The sequence below is a fragment of the Littorina saxatilis genome, linkage group LG5 (assembly GCF_037325665.1).
Source record: "Littorina saxatilis isolate snail1 linkage group LG5, US_GU_Lsax_2.0, whole genome shotgun sequence".
Lineage (NCBI taxonomy): Eukaryota > Metazoa > Mollusca > Gastropoda > Littorinimorpha > Littorinidae > Littorina > Littorina saxatilis.
The window spans coordinates 45,399,660-45,413,996 of record NC_090249.1 but is presented as its reverse complement, the minus strand read 5'-3'; the positions used below and the strand labels follow the sequence as shown (position 1 = coordinate 45,413,996).

At 39.7% G+C, this 14,337-nt stretch overlaps 1 protein-coding gene across 1 annotated transcript; it reads left to right on the top strand.

Annotated features, from left to right (window-relative positions):
* Positions 1-1,419: 1,419 nt before the first annotated feature.
* On the top strand, positions 1,420-11,772 carry LOC138967252 (GDP-fucose protein O-fucosyltransferase 1-like). The gene is made up of 8 exons (XM_070339774.1): positions 1,420-1,700; positions 2,344-2,438; positions 2,842-3,025; positions 3,301-3,400; positions 3,962-4,157; positions 4,584-4,708; positions 5,630-5,732; positions 6,077-11,772. The coding sequence occupies exons 1-8, from the start codon at positions 1,505-1,507 to the stop codon at positions 6,242-6,244; spliced, it is 1,167 nt and encodes a 388-aa protein (XP_070195875.1). The 5' UTR covers positions 1,420-1,504; the 3' UTR covers positions 6,245-11,772.
* Positions 11,773-14,337: the final 2,565 nt, after the last annotated feature.

Here is a 14,337-nt window from a genome sequence, read left to right as displayed (position 1 = left end):
AGAGAGACAATATTTTTTTTATTGTGCAGCAAATTGTATGCACTAATCAAAAACAAACATTTATTATCAACCAAGTTCAGACGAATACTGGGGTAGGGAGGGGGTAGGGTGTTTAACGCTTCCTTTTCTTATTACTTCTCTCATTAGACTGAAATCACATGACAACTACTGTATCTTTTCAAACATATCTTGTCACTTTTAATTCCTTTTTCTCATGCTTAGTCGACAAGAAGCATGCAAGTTCTCTGTCAACCTGGATACTGGGTAGGGGTAAAAGACGTTCAGTCAGTCCAGAGTTCATAATTTGGCACATCATTTTTAAGGTAGTTACAAAGTATTTAAAATTTAGTATCACTTTTACACGTTAAATTTCATGTTTGTTTGTGCTTCATGGGTTTTTTACTTTTGCTTTTTTATATTTAGTCAAGTTTTGACTAAATATTTTAACATCGAGGGGGAATCGAAACGAGGGTCGTGGTGTATGTGCGTGCGTGTGTGTGTGCGTGCGTGTGTGTGTGTGTGTGTGTGTGTGTGTGTAGAGCGATTCAGACTAAACTACTGGACCGATCTTTATGAAATTTGACATGAGAGTTCCTGGGTATGAAATCCCCGAACGTTTTTTTCTTTTTTTTTGATAAATGTCTTTGATGACGTCATATCCGGCTTTTCGTGAAAGTTGAGGCGGCACTGTCACGCCCTCATTTTTCAACCAAATTGGTTCAAATTTTGGTCAAGTAATCTTCGACGAAGCCCGGGGTTCGGTATTGCATTTCAGCTTGGTGGCTTAAAAATTAATTAATGACTTTGGTCATTAAAAATCGGAAAATTGTAAAAAAAAAAAAAATTTATAAAACGATCCAAATTTACGTTTATCTTATTCTCCATCATTTGCTGATTCCAAAAGCATATAAATATGTTATATTCGGATTAAAAACAAGCTCTGAAAATTAAATATATAAAAATTATTATCAAAATTAAATTGTCCAAATCAATTTAAAAACACTTTCATCTTATTCCTTGTCGGTTCCTGATTCCAAAAACATATAGATATGATATGTTTGGATTAAAAACACGCTCAGAAAGTTAAAACAAAGAGAGGTACAGAAAAGCGTGCTATCCTTCTTAGCGCAACTACTACCCCGCTCTTCTTGTCAATTTCACTGCCTTTGCCATGAGCGGTGGGCTGACGATGCTACGAGTAAAATGGCATTGCGTTCAGTTTCATTCTGTGAGTTCGACAGCTACTTGACTAAATATTGTATTTTCGCCTTATGCGACTTGTTTGTTGTTGGACTTCCTTCTAATCTACCCAAACCACCCTTTCCATTGACGGAACAAGGGAAACTACTCAGTCAACGTTCGCAATCCACGAGGCACAACTCCACGGGACTCTCGAGGGTTCACTCCCTTAGCAACATCTGCAAAGCGTCGGGTCGCAATCAAAGCGCGCATTGATACGTCAAAACTCTAGACGCTGTGGGGGTGTATCTTGTTTTTTATTTTCATGAATCTGTTAAGAAGAAGGCAGCACGTAAGCTTCCTCTGTCTATTGTTCGTGCTGTGGACGTGTCTTCCAGCGCGGGGAAATGAATCGAGCGATGCAGACGACGTTTCATCAGCATCGTCTGCTACTACCAGTGATGATGGCACCGTACTTGAGGTAGACCCAAAAGGATACATCATCTACTGTCCCTGTATGGGTGCGTTCTTTTGTTTCTACGCTCGAATATATACCATTGTTTGACACTTTTATTGTTCTTTTCAAACGTGTGCATCATTTTGTATGTGATACAACGCAACTTGTGTGTTAGTGTGTGAGAACTGCGATTGGGATGAGGATGCAAAACAAAAACTGCTATGTTTGCACTGCTGCAACTTGACATTTGAGCGTGTCCGAAGTTAGCTATGCAAGGTTGCAGTAACCTGTGCAGGAATGCTGCTGCACCCGTTTACACTGTTGTTGACTGTAGAAACAGCGACTGCATTGTCATTGCAATTGCTGCTGAGTTTACTTTGAGCCTTGGCAACTTCTCTGAGTTGCCTTTTTTCAGCTTGTGTGTGCGTGTATTGTTGTTGTTATTATTGTTGCTGCTGTTGCTAATCTGTCTGGCAGATGCTGCCTTCATGGTTTGTATTAGATGACAGCTTATTGGTAGTTTGTATTGTCAGTGTTGTGGACATTCTTATTTTCCTCTGTTGATGTGTGTGTGTGTTTTGTTTTCGCCCATCTGTCTGTCTGTCTCTGTTTGTGTATGCACATTAGCACACAATCAGGGTTACACAGTATATAATGACAATGAAAACTACAAATATGTCAGGCTATTTTTTCATTTTATTTCACAGGTCGATTTGGCAATCAAGCCGACCACTTTCTGGGTTCCTTGGGATTTGCCAAACAGCTGAATCGTACCCTTATTATCCCACCATGGCGAACTTATGTAAGTTCATGTGATAGCATATTAGCATAATTGTCCTGATCATGAGACAATCAACTTACTAGATATCAGTTATGCACTATATTATGTCATGGACAAAATTCATTTTTGTGTTTTTATATAAAACCTTGTTGACCTACCTGAACCATGTAAAATATGTGAATAAAATGCTAAAATTAGTTAAGAGAGTTTCAATAAACGAATGACATAATATAGACGTGTGTCCTTCTCACCAGAACTTAACTATACATACGCATAGTATATTTTGACTTAAACATCATGCTATTGTCTGTTGTAGTGTGTGGTGTATGTTTTCAAAATTGATTGATTATATTATATGATTGATGATACATGTACTATAATATATAATCCAGTGGAAAGTACATTATTACATTCCTTTCTTCAGAAAAATGTTCCTTTCGATGAATGGTTTCGAGTGGAGGCAGTGCAGCTGTATTACCGTGTCATCACAGCAGAGAATTTCATGCGAGATTTGGCCCCCACGGTATGGCCAGAGGGGAGTCGCATTGGCTGGTGCTGGCTGCAGAAGACGAAGGACGACGGGGAAAGCTACTGCCCCATGAAAGAGGGTGAGATTTTACATTGAATTTTGATGTTTTCTTGTTGTTGGCCTCCTGTTAAAGGGATAATACATAAGGAAAAATGCCCTCAGATCGCTTCCAAAGTTATACGATAAGATTCTGCGTTAAAAATAATGCCACTATGCAGGAGGACTGCCATCACTTTTCCAAGGAAAGTGTTTTAAACACGTAATTAAATGTTGTGGTATAGGAAAAGAAACAGCACTCTTTGTGATGGTTGGTTTGGGTTACTTCCACTCAAATACTTCTCTTATCACTCTCAGGTAATCCTTTCGGGCCGTTCTGGGACGGGCTCGGAGTGAACTTTGACCGTCACATGGTGTACAAGTTCAGCTACACAGAGGTGGACAAGTGGAAGAATGAGTAAGTGAAAAAAGCACGCATAAAATATGCGTTGTAACTTTCCTTAGTGTTGAGATTTCGGTGAAATGAGATTTGAGGGCTGTTCTGTGATCACTCCACCCTCCCCCCTGTCCTCCCAATCGGAAGATTGTGTTAACTGTTTTTTATCACCCTGCCATATAGGTAGCCATACGTACTCTATCTTCAGATGCAAGCGTCTTTTTAACTACAAGGGTATGCAGCTGTTAGAGTGCAGTGGCTTCAATCTCACCACACATCTGGGGAAAAACTTGTTTTCTCACTGTAATGCCTTTGGCTTGTGCCCAACATACCCGAAGCGCCTACTGTGTGAATTTTTCTCATTTATATTGAAAACTTGAACAGGGGAATTCCCCTTTTATAAGACTGACCTAGAATAATCTGAGAATCTCAGGTCTAAAAAAGGAGAAAGTTTAAAATGGGGATTAGTTTGCAATGGTTTTGAACAGAGAGTCTGATAAAAAAGGGTCTTAAAAGGAATTAGGGAGTCTGAAATTTGGGGACCTTAAAAGCGGGGTCCACTGTATTGTGAATTAATTGCAGGTACCCAGGTGACAAATTCCCAGTGATAGCACTGAAGGGAGCACCTGCCAGTTTCCCCGTGCGAGAACACCACGTTCCCCTTCACAGGTATCTGCAGTGGTCTGATCTGATGGAGTCACAAGCCAACGACTACATCAACACCCACTTCCCAGGGGAAACGTTTGTTGGCATTCACCTGCGCAACGGTCCGGACTGGGTAAGTAGATTATTTCCTTTGATTGTATACAGTATAATTTTGAAGTGAAGCATAATGCATGTGGTGATTTCAGAGTAATGCTATACAGTTATACAGTAGAACCAGTCATGTTGACCACCTGCCCATAACGACCATCCCATAAGATCGTCAGGGAGGTTATGTCCATATAATTCCATAGCAACCACCTGTCTATAACTAGTACCTGTCTCTTACGACCACTTTTGGTTGGTCCTTTGGGTGGTCGTTATACACAGGTTCAACTGTAGCAATTAAACTGAATTACTCTATGACCTCAGCTGGTAATGTTTAAGACATGGATGGCAAAGTATATATGTTTCATTTCTACGGTTGATTGACATTTTGCCAGTTTTGTCTGTGTTTTGTGTGCTTCTTTAAATCTCTGGTCTCTCTGGTGTGGTGTTGCAGGTGAATGCCTGCAGCCATATTAAAGGGAGCACGAGTTTCATGGCTTCACCGCAGTGCCTGGGATACAAGAACAACAAAGAGGTCACCAAGGAAATCTGCATCCCCTCTGTTGACATCATCCTCAGGTAAGAATGATTACTATTTATTGATGGATGGATGAATGGGTGGTTGATAGATGGGTGGGTGGGTTGCTGTTTGAGGTGTATATAGGTGGGGGTGGATGGGTGAGTGAGTGTGTCAGTGATTGCATGCCTGGCACTTGTTATTTTAAACGAGCTTTATGGATATATCTGAACTTAAAAATCATGCCAGTGCTTAATTGTTGTGTGATTTCAGAATGTACTGGTTGGTTGGTAGGTAAGTTGATTGTTTAAGTGCTTGTCATTTTTGAACAAAACTTTATGAGTATATGTGAACTTAAAAATCATGCTAGTGTTTGTTGTGTGCTTTATTCTTAATTGGATGATTGATGGATGGATGGATGGATTAATTGATTGATTGAGTGTGTCTGTGATTGCATGTCTGGCATTTGTTTTTTTTAAATGAGCTTTATGGATAAATCTGAACTTAAAAATCATGCCAGTGCTTGTGTGATTTCAGTATTGATTGATCGATTGGTAAAATGGTTGGTTGATTGAATGATTTATTGATTGAGTGAATGAGTGAGTGTGTCAATGTTTGAGTACTTGTCATTTTTGAACAGAACTTTATGGATATATCTGAACTTAAAGATAATGCCAGCTAGTGCCTGTTATGTGATTTCAGAATTGATTAATTGGTTTGTTGATTGATTGATTGATTGATTGATTGATTTATTGAAAAAAGAGAATTGTTTGTGTTAAATGCAGTGCCTACAATCACTTTAGCTTATATACTAGGCGTAGCTTATTTAAAACTGACATACAATACTCAAAAACACCTACAAAGGGTCGGTGGAGGAGGGGGAGGGGGATATCTTCTCAGAATGAAATGATCTTCTTCTTTTCAGTGATGAAAAATGTTGTGATTAGTTTGTTGATTGTGAAGACTTGTATTTCTTGTGACAGTTTGACAAAAGAAGTGGTTGAGTCTACCAAGGCTACAACAGTGTACGTAGCCACTGACAAAGACCCCATGCTGGACACACTGAAAAATACTCTGGGGGATAAGGTAGGTGTGCTGGGAGTGGTTTGCTGTGTGGGTGGGGGTGGGTAGGTTGTGTGTGTGTGTGTGTGTGTGTGTGTGTGTGTGTGTGTGTGTGGCTAGGTTAACCTGTTGTACACTTTCAAGGTGCAAGTTCTTTTTAGAAGAAGAAATCAAAGAGATCTTTCCTATGAGTGTGTGTGTGTGTGTGTGTGTGTGTGTGTGTGTGTGTGTGCACATTCATGTGTGCACGCGTGTGTGTGTGCTTGTACATGTATGCATGCACATGTGTGTGTACCTGAACACTTGTATGCATCATGTGTCTCAACATTTACCGGCATGTTGTTTTTAATTCTGTTCGTCTTTTTTAGGTGAAAGTAATCCATCAAGACCCTTGGCTACCACAGCTGGATCTGATAATCCTGGGAAAGTCGGACCATTTCATCGGAAACTGTGTTTCCTCATTCACCGCCTTTGTAACTCGCGAGAGACTGGTCACCAACAAGCCAACATCCTTTTGGGGCTTTTCACCTGAATGAATGAGTTTGAAGATACAATGGAACCCCCATCTTAAGACCCCCTGATTTTGGACCCCCTCCGTTTTAAGACCCTGAAAGACTGGTCACAAACAAGCCAACGTCCTTTTGGGGCTTCTCTCCTGAATGAATAAGATTGAGGAGTTTGTGCGCCTGTTTTTTTCTTTGTTGATGGCTTAAGGTGATTTAATGTTCTACCAGAGTGCCATGGACGTTGTCTTGTCAAGTGTATGATTTTCTTTTTATTTCATTTTACACCAGTGTTAGACTTTTGTGTATTGTCAAGTACATGACGGCAGATCTTGTTGAACCATGGATGTTTTTTCCTGATACAACTGAAGTTTGTTTACCTGGTTTTGCTTTGTTGGTGGGTTAAGGTGGTACTTTTTGATTTGTTTTCCATTAGTTTTGGACCCATTCTTGTCAAGTAACATACAAGTTTATGATTTTCTTGTCAATTTATTTTTTCCCACAAGAGTGTTCGACTTTTTTCTTGTCAATTTTATTATTTTTTGTTTGTTTCATTTTACACCAGAGGTAGACTTTTTTATTCTTAAGTACATGACAACAGATCTTGTTGAACCAAAGATGTTCTTCCTTATACATTGTACTTGCTTTGGTGTATTTACACTGTAAATTCTCTGTAAGTTTGCTTTAAAGACTACTAAAATGACATTAGTATCGCTACAGAGTACAGCTGTATGTTATTCATACTATGATATTAATGTCTTGATATTTAGCATTCCAGTTCTTTTTTCCCTGTGCTGTTTGTTTCCCGAACTCACTTTTTGCCTGTGATTGTCTAAAACCATCAAGAACAAACTGCTGTCAATGCTTGGGATAGAGTAAAAAGAAACACCCACCTAATTAAGGCTTTTAAGACACCCTGATTTAAGACTCCCTCCTTTTTAAGACCATGTTTTTTTCAGATTTTCTTTCCATAACGTCTGTAAATTTACTCCCATTTTAATACTACGTCTTTTTGGAGACCCGATTTTTGAAGGTTTTGAAAGGGGTTGCACTGTATACCTGAGCTGAGATTATCCTGCTACTGTCTTCACACAAAACGCCATTGCTTTTGTTTATCTGTGATACACGGTGTAACCATCTGTTTTACCTTTTGTACTTTTGACAGGGTGACACAGTAGCCTCCCTTTACACAGCGGCTGCTCTGCAGAGTTGTCTGCCAGCCTTTGAGCACTGAGGTATCTATAGCTCAAACACTGCGGGTTAGACACCTGTGGGTTTTAGAGAGTTGTTGTCTCCTGGTATGCTATTGCTATTGCTCCTTTGTGTTCAGTAAAGCAGGTTTGATAGGGCTAGTTATTGAGCCTTTACATTGATCATGTACAGGGTGACCCCAAAAAATGCAACCCTCGAAAATGCTAATAACTTCTACATCTGTTGACAGAATCACTATAAATTTGAATGACATAAACTTCTGCCTATGCATGACCCTTCCACAAAGTGGCGATTTTGTACTTTGAATGTTCTGACTTAAGTGCAAATTTTAAAAAAAAGTTGCCAAATTCATCGACTCAACAGAATGGGATTTGACATTGAGCGGTAGCAATTCTTACCTGATTTAAAACCTCCAGACTTTTACCTTTTGGATTATCTGAATGTCTCAGTATACACAAACACCCCCTTCACCCTCTAGATCATCAGTGACCTGAAGAAAAGTTACAGCTAGGTTCAGGGCAATCCCTAGACAGGAAAGCTTTCGTGCAAATGACAAGTTCAGAGGTGTAATTTGGAACACATTTTGGAGAAACGGTAAATGTCGAACCATCCCCGAATTTGGCAACTTATTTTGAAATTGCACAAAAGTCAGACCCTTTGAAATGTACATGTAAAACTTTCACTTTGTGGAAGGGTCACGCATTGGCTGAAGATTATGTCCCCCAAATATGAAGTGATTCGGTTAACCGTTGTAGAAGCATTTTTGAGGGTTGCATTTTTTTTGGCTCACCCTGTCCATTGTCTTTGTGTCAGTGTCTGCATCTTTTAAATTCTTGTTTAGGTCATAGCAGTTTTCAATAGACGATTTTTTTCGGAAATTACTCTGTCGGGTTTGTATTGGTTGTGAAAGAGTGAATACCCTTGCTTTTAATGAGGCAAACAATCCACACGTGCTCCTTGTCCACATTTATTAGACACACTCTCCGCTAGTGACTGGCCCGTGGATTGTTTGTCTCACTAAAAGCAAGGGTATTCACTCTTACACAAGCCATACAAACCAGACAGTTATTTTCGGAATTTTTTTTATTACTGTAGTGAACATTTTACAAAAGTATATATATATAAGAGCTGTAGTAAAATTAAAAAAACCATGGATTACTGTACTCACCGATACAAAGAGTACAGTAATCCTTTGTTTTTTAACTTTGTTCATCTTACCACAGTCTCTTCGTTGTTTGGATTTTTTATAAGAGCTGTGATAATCCCTGTGTGTTGTATAAGAGATAGAAGATAAGATCAAGTGTTTGCATAATCAGTGTGTGTGTGCTGTATAAGAGAATCTAAAATCAACACAAAATACACATTCACAGTTTTACTGAAGTGGAGAACAACACAAATGTGTTGTTTGTAGACTTGTTGCAAAAACTTCTTGTTTTAAACTGTGTTGCATGTCTATAGGTAGTACATTCCAGGACTTAATTTTAACTTGCTTATAATCAAGAGTGCATGTACACCAAGAGTAAATGTGTGCAGCGCAGCTGAACTGGTGCTGGTGCAAATGCCGTGTGTGGCATGGGTTTTGTAAGCTTGGGTGTTGGTGTCACTTTTTGTGTGGCCGTCTATTAGCCTTGGTGTGGGTGTGTATACAATGATCGAGCTTCGCTAGCAGTATTGCTTTTTGTCATGGTTGTTTTATGGTTTGAATCTCCTCTGCTGTGAAATTAAAACCTACGTTTTGGAAACCTTCTTCTTCTTCTGCGTTCATGGGCAGAAACTCCCATGTACACTCATGTTTTTGCACGTGTGGGTTTTTACGTGTATGACCGCTTTTAGGCAGCCATGCATACGTCGCTTTCGGTTTGTTTGTTTTTAAATGAAAGTCCATTGTTCATTTCAGTGACAGATCATTCACTCAGGTGCCAGGAGATTGGTTCCGCTTATCTTTCACTTACTCTTGTTGCATATAATATTTATATGCATTTTTAATCGCTTATGTCCCTTTGTTTCTCAGATACGTTTTGTAGAACTTTGACAATGTTCAGTGTGGAAGATCATGAAGAGATTACTGAACACTGTGTCTGTAATGTGCGCATGTACAATGTATATGCTTTCAACATGTAATAAACAAGTCGCGTAAGGCGAAATTAATCAATCAATCAATCAATCAATATGAAGCTTATATAGCGCGTATTCCGTGGGTACAGTTCTAAGCGCTTGTCGAAGAGTTGTCAACACAGGACTAACAAAGAAACTAACATCTACAGACGGACACGAACCCTATCACACACTAGCAAACCCTGATAAACATACAACAAACAACTGTTTAACAACAATGTACACATCAATAGCTAGGTCCAAACAAAATAATATTAAACACAAAGAAAACACCTCTCACAGAGCACAGCACAAGAATGTCTTTTGGGGCACAACACATCACGTCGAACATGAAGGTCGCAGCCAGCTACGGGAAGAACTGAGTCTTCAACCTACTCTTGAACGCGTCAAGAGAGGGGCTCTGGCGAAGCTCAAGCGGCAGGGAGTTCCAGACGGAGGGGCCCGCGGAGGGAAATGCACGCTGACCAGCAGATGCGAGTTTCGAGCGAGGGATGTGAAGGCGGAGTGGGTCAGCAGCAGAACGAAGGGGACGGTCGGAGGGCTGGGTGTACAGGTCCAGGGAGGATTGAAGGTACTCGGGAGCAGAGTCGTTGAGACACTTGTAGACCAGAGTGGACAGTTTGTAGGAGATTCGGGTGTTGACAGGGAGCCAGTGCAAGGAGCGAAGTAGGGGGGTGATGTGGTCTCGCTTCGTCTTCCTCAACGTCAGTCTGGCAGCAGAGTTCTGGACTCGTTGTAGGCCATGAATGGATGAGGCGGGGAGGCCAGCCAGAAGGGAGTTGCAGTAGTCCAGACGACTGAAGATGAGGGAGACAACCAGCTTGACACAGGCGTCGTGGGTGAGGTAGCGACGGATGGAGGCGATGCGTCGTAGGTGGAAAAAGCAGGTCTTGATGATGAAGGAGATGTGTGTCTGCATGGAGAGAGTGGAGTCGAGAAAGACACCAAGGCTCTTGACAGCAGGGGAGAACGGAACAGTCGCGTCATCCAGCTGGAGGTCGGTCACAGTGAGGGAAGCAATCTTCTGTCGTGTTCCAGCGAGAAGGGCCTCCGTCTTCTCACTGTTCAGCTTCAACTTGTTCTGTCATCCAGTTCTTGATGTCAGTGAAACAACTGGAGATGGATCCCATTTAGTCAAGCTGTGGAACGCACAGAATGAAACTGAACGCACTGCATTTTTTCACAATGACCGTATTCCGCCGCTCGTGCAAAACGCAGTGAAACTGACGAGCCTGTTTAGCGCGGTAGTGGTTTCGCTGTGCTGCATAGCACGCTTTTCTGTACCTCTCTTCGTTTTAACTTTCTGAGCGTGTTTTTAATCCAAACATATCATATCTATATGTTTTTGGAATCAGGAACCGACAAGGAATAAGATGAAATTGTTTTTAAATCGATTTCGGAAATTTAATTTTGATCATAATTTTTATATTTTTAATTTTCAGAGTTTGTTTTTAATCCGAATATAACATATTTATATGTTTTTGGAATCAGAAAATGATGAAGAATAAGATGAACGTAAATTTGGATCGTTTTATATAAAAAAAAAGTTTATTTACAATTTTCAGATTTTTAATGACCAAAGTCATTAATTAATTTTTAAGCCATCAAGCTGAAATGCAATACCAAAGTCCGGCCTTTGTCGAAGATTGCTTTACAAAACTTTCAATCAATTTGATTGAAAAATGAGGGTGTGACAGTGCCGCCTCAACTTTTACAAAAAGCCGGATATGACGTCATCAAAGACATTTATCGAAAAAATGAAAAAAACGTCTGGGGATATCATACCCAGGAACTCCCATGTAAAATTTCATAAAGATCGGTCCAGTAGTTTACTCTGAATCGCTCTACACACACACACACACACAGACACACATACACCACAACCCTCGTCTCGATTCCCCCTCTATGTTCAAACAAATGTAAAAACTTAAAAGAGAGCGGTTTTTTTGTTGTAAATTGCTTGAAATATTTTCAGCGATTCAAATATTCTAAGGTTGTCAACGTTCAGATTGATATGCATGATTAGATCTTCAATTTCAAAATGTTTCAAAGTACATGTCACTCAGTTATTATGCAAATTCTGTCTCATTGTGAATATACAATGTATTGTACATTTTGAAAAAGAAAAAAAGAAAAAAATTGAGTCAAGGTGACGATCGATGCTCCAGGAGGTGGTCTAAGCCATCAAATAATAATTTCTGCACAATAGCAATAAAGCTTTTTGATATTTTTTACTCAAGTTGTGTTCCCTGGCTGTTTTGTTGTGCGTGAGTCAAACTTTCAAACGTGATATTATAGGCCAGTCACTGGCGAGCATTGTTTCTGAGACGGGTGTACAGAAACATGTGAATTATTTGTCTCACAAAAAGCAAGGGTATTCACTCTTTCACAACCAATACAAACCCAACAAAGTTATTTTCGGAGTTTGTCTATTAAAATTGAATGAATTCTCCCCATAACAACCTTGGTTGGTCAAAACCTTGTTTGACTTTTTTATGGTTCGTTAACAATTTCTCAAAAACTGACCAGTCCAACGACAGGGTCATTGAACGGACTAAAGTGACCAGAGACAGAAGAAAAAAAAGATCAGTTTGTGTGTGTGCGTGTGTTTCATGTGTGTTTGTGTGTGTGTGTGTAAAAGAGAGTACCAGATAGACAGACAGAAAGACCAGAAGACTTTTTCACACACAAAGGTCTTGCCGCTGCCAAATCTTTATAATTCATGCAGATGTGGTGAGTGAGAGAAATCTGTATTGACATTGTGTGACTGTGTCAATAGAATTATAATTTCTAGCGCCTGTATTGCGTCGTAGGCTGTTATCGTAGGTATGACGTAGGTTTCAGGGTTTCGTCATTTCACAGACAGGGGTGTCAGCTTGTGTCTATCGGTTACGTCTGCGTGTTCGGTTTGAATGAAAACACACAGACTATGCATTTGTTTGAATATTCCTGAATGGGGAATGCTTAGTTTTGTTCTTAATAAGTTAAATTAGTTTAGATCGTATTGATAAAAGAATGTTTGGGGTGGCGACGCATAATCAAGCAGCGTCATGTAGGACCCTCTCCCCCCTTCCCCTTTTCCCGACTAAAATGAGTAAAAGTTGTAATGAACTCGGCCAAAGTTGAAACAAACGCGCACTTGTGGCCTGGACTGGCAGAGAAAGAACATGTCAAGCCTTGCCGGCCTTTGGATGAATTATGCATTTGTGATGCATTTGTAAAGTGAAAAAGTGTGTGTTGGTGTGTACCAATTGGAGTGATGGAGTGTGTGTTGGCTGGATGTCCTGGAACCGAATGCTGTGAACCAGGGAGTGTTTCGTGTCCAGAGATGATGTAGACCAGCCGAGCGGACTCTTGGTGGGATAGCGTGTATAGCATAGCGTGTTTTACTACCGTGTAGGTATAGCATAGCGTGTTTTACTACCGTGCATGTATACCATAGCGTGTTTTACCACCGTGTATGTATAGCATAGCGTGTTTTACTACCGTGTATGTTTAGCATAGCGTGTTAGTTCTAGGTAGTGTTTTACTACCGTGTTTAATAGCGTGTTTTAGAGCACACGTTACACCAGTGACTTTATAGTGTTGTGGCAACAGAACTTTTTCGTAGTAGAGATTTGCCTCACCCCACTTCTGACACCACATTTTGGAGTATTCAGACTAAGTGTTGAAAATGTTTATTGAAAAGTAGCATTAGTCTGACGAACCTTATTTTTAACTTTTATTTTAAATGCTTGGTGATTGTGTGCGTGAGTGTTATGCAATAAAGAGGACAGAGAACATCATTCAATGTATTCTACCAACTTTTTATTGTTTGTGTACTCTCTCCCTCTCCGTTTTTTTTTGTAAAATATTGCTAACACCCGCATGCGCTCCACCACACAGATAAATCTTCCGAAAGTGGATACTCAACTCAACTGAAGACTCAAACATTTTACTGCACTTATAAAAACAAGGAAAATTGCCTTGCAGTGTCAGGCGGTTTAAAACACAAAATACATCTCATTTACTATAAATATAACTGTTCAGAATTGCATAAAAAACAACCAGATTAACTTTCTAAGCAATCACTCACAGAAACAGACACACATGTATACACATGCACTCACACACGCATGCATGCGCACGCACGTAATCAGGACTCTTCCTCTCTCGTCTCCCTTTTCCATAATTGAAATTAAAATTGATTAAAATTACTCAGGGTTAACTATGTAAAACACCTAAAATTAGATTATCTAAAAGGTACATGCGAATAAATGACATAATTGCTCTCATCAACACTGAATCAATGAAAACCAACACTTTCCACCCATCAGACGGAAACAAGCGTATGTAGCCAGTGAAAATAATACTCTGATCATAAATGCAAATTCTTGTATTGTCCAGTAGCCTGCACACATATATATACACACACACACACACACACACACATACCATCACCACAACCACCACCCTTGCGTCAAATCTTTACTATAAATGTAAAAAGAAAGAGAAGTCAGCTTTACTCACACTGCAGACTGGTATTACCATCCTACCCCTTCGGAATTACAAGTCCACTATAGCTTTTAGCTTTCTGCTGCTGAGCTGTACATTTTCACACTTATGTGCAAATACTTTAATTTAATAGTTTTTAAAAAAGGGAGAACAAACTTGAGTATGTTACATAGTCAAAATAATACAATATTACATGCTAATGAGTACAATGCTGATCTAATTCTTAATCGATGATAGATGAAAGAGAGTTTGAAGAGTAGGTTGAACCATTTTGAACGATTGTCGGCACAAAAAAAGTAATCATG

Coding starts and splice junctions, on each gene's coding strand:
- LOC138967252 (XM_070339774.1), top strand. CDS start 1,505: ATGAATCTGTTAAGAAGAAGGCAGCACGTAAGCTTCCTCTGTCTATTG. Junction 1,701..2,343: donor CATCTACTGTCCCTGTATGG/GTGCGTTCTTTT, acceptor TTTATTTCACAG/GTCGATTTGGCAATCAAGCC. Junction 4,158..4,583: donor TGCGCAACGGTCCGGACTGG/GTAAGTAGATTA, acceptor GTGGTGTTGCAG/GTGAATGCCTGCAGCCATAT.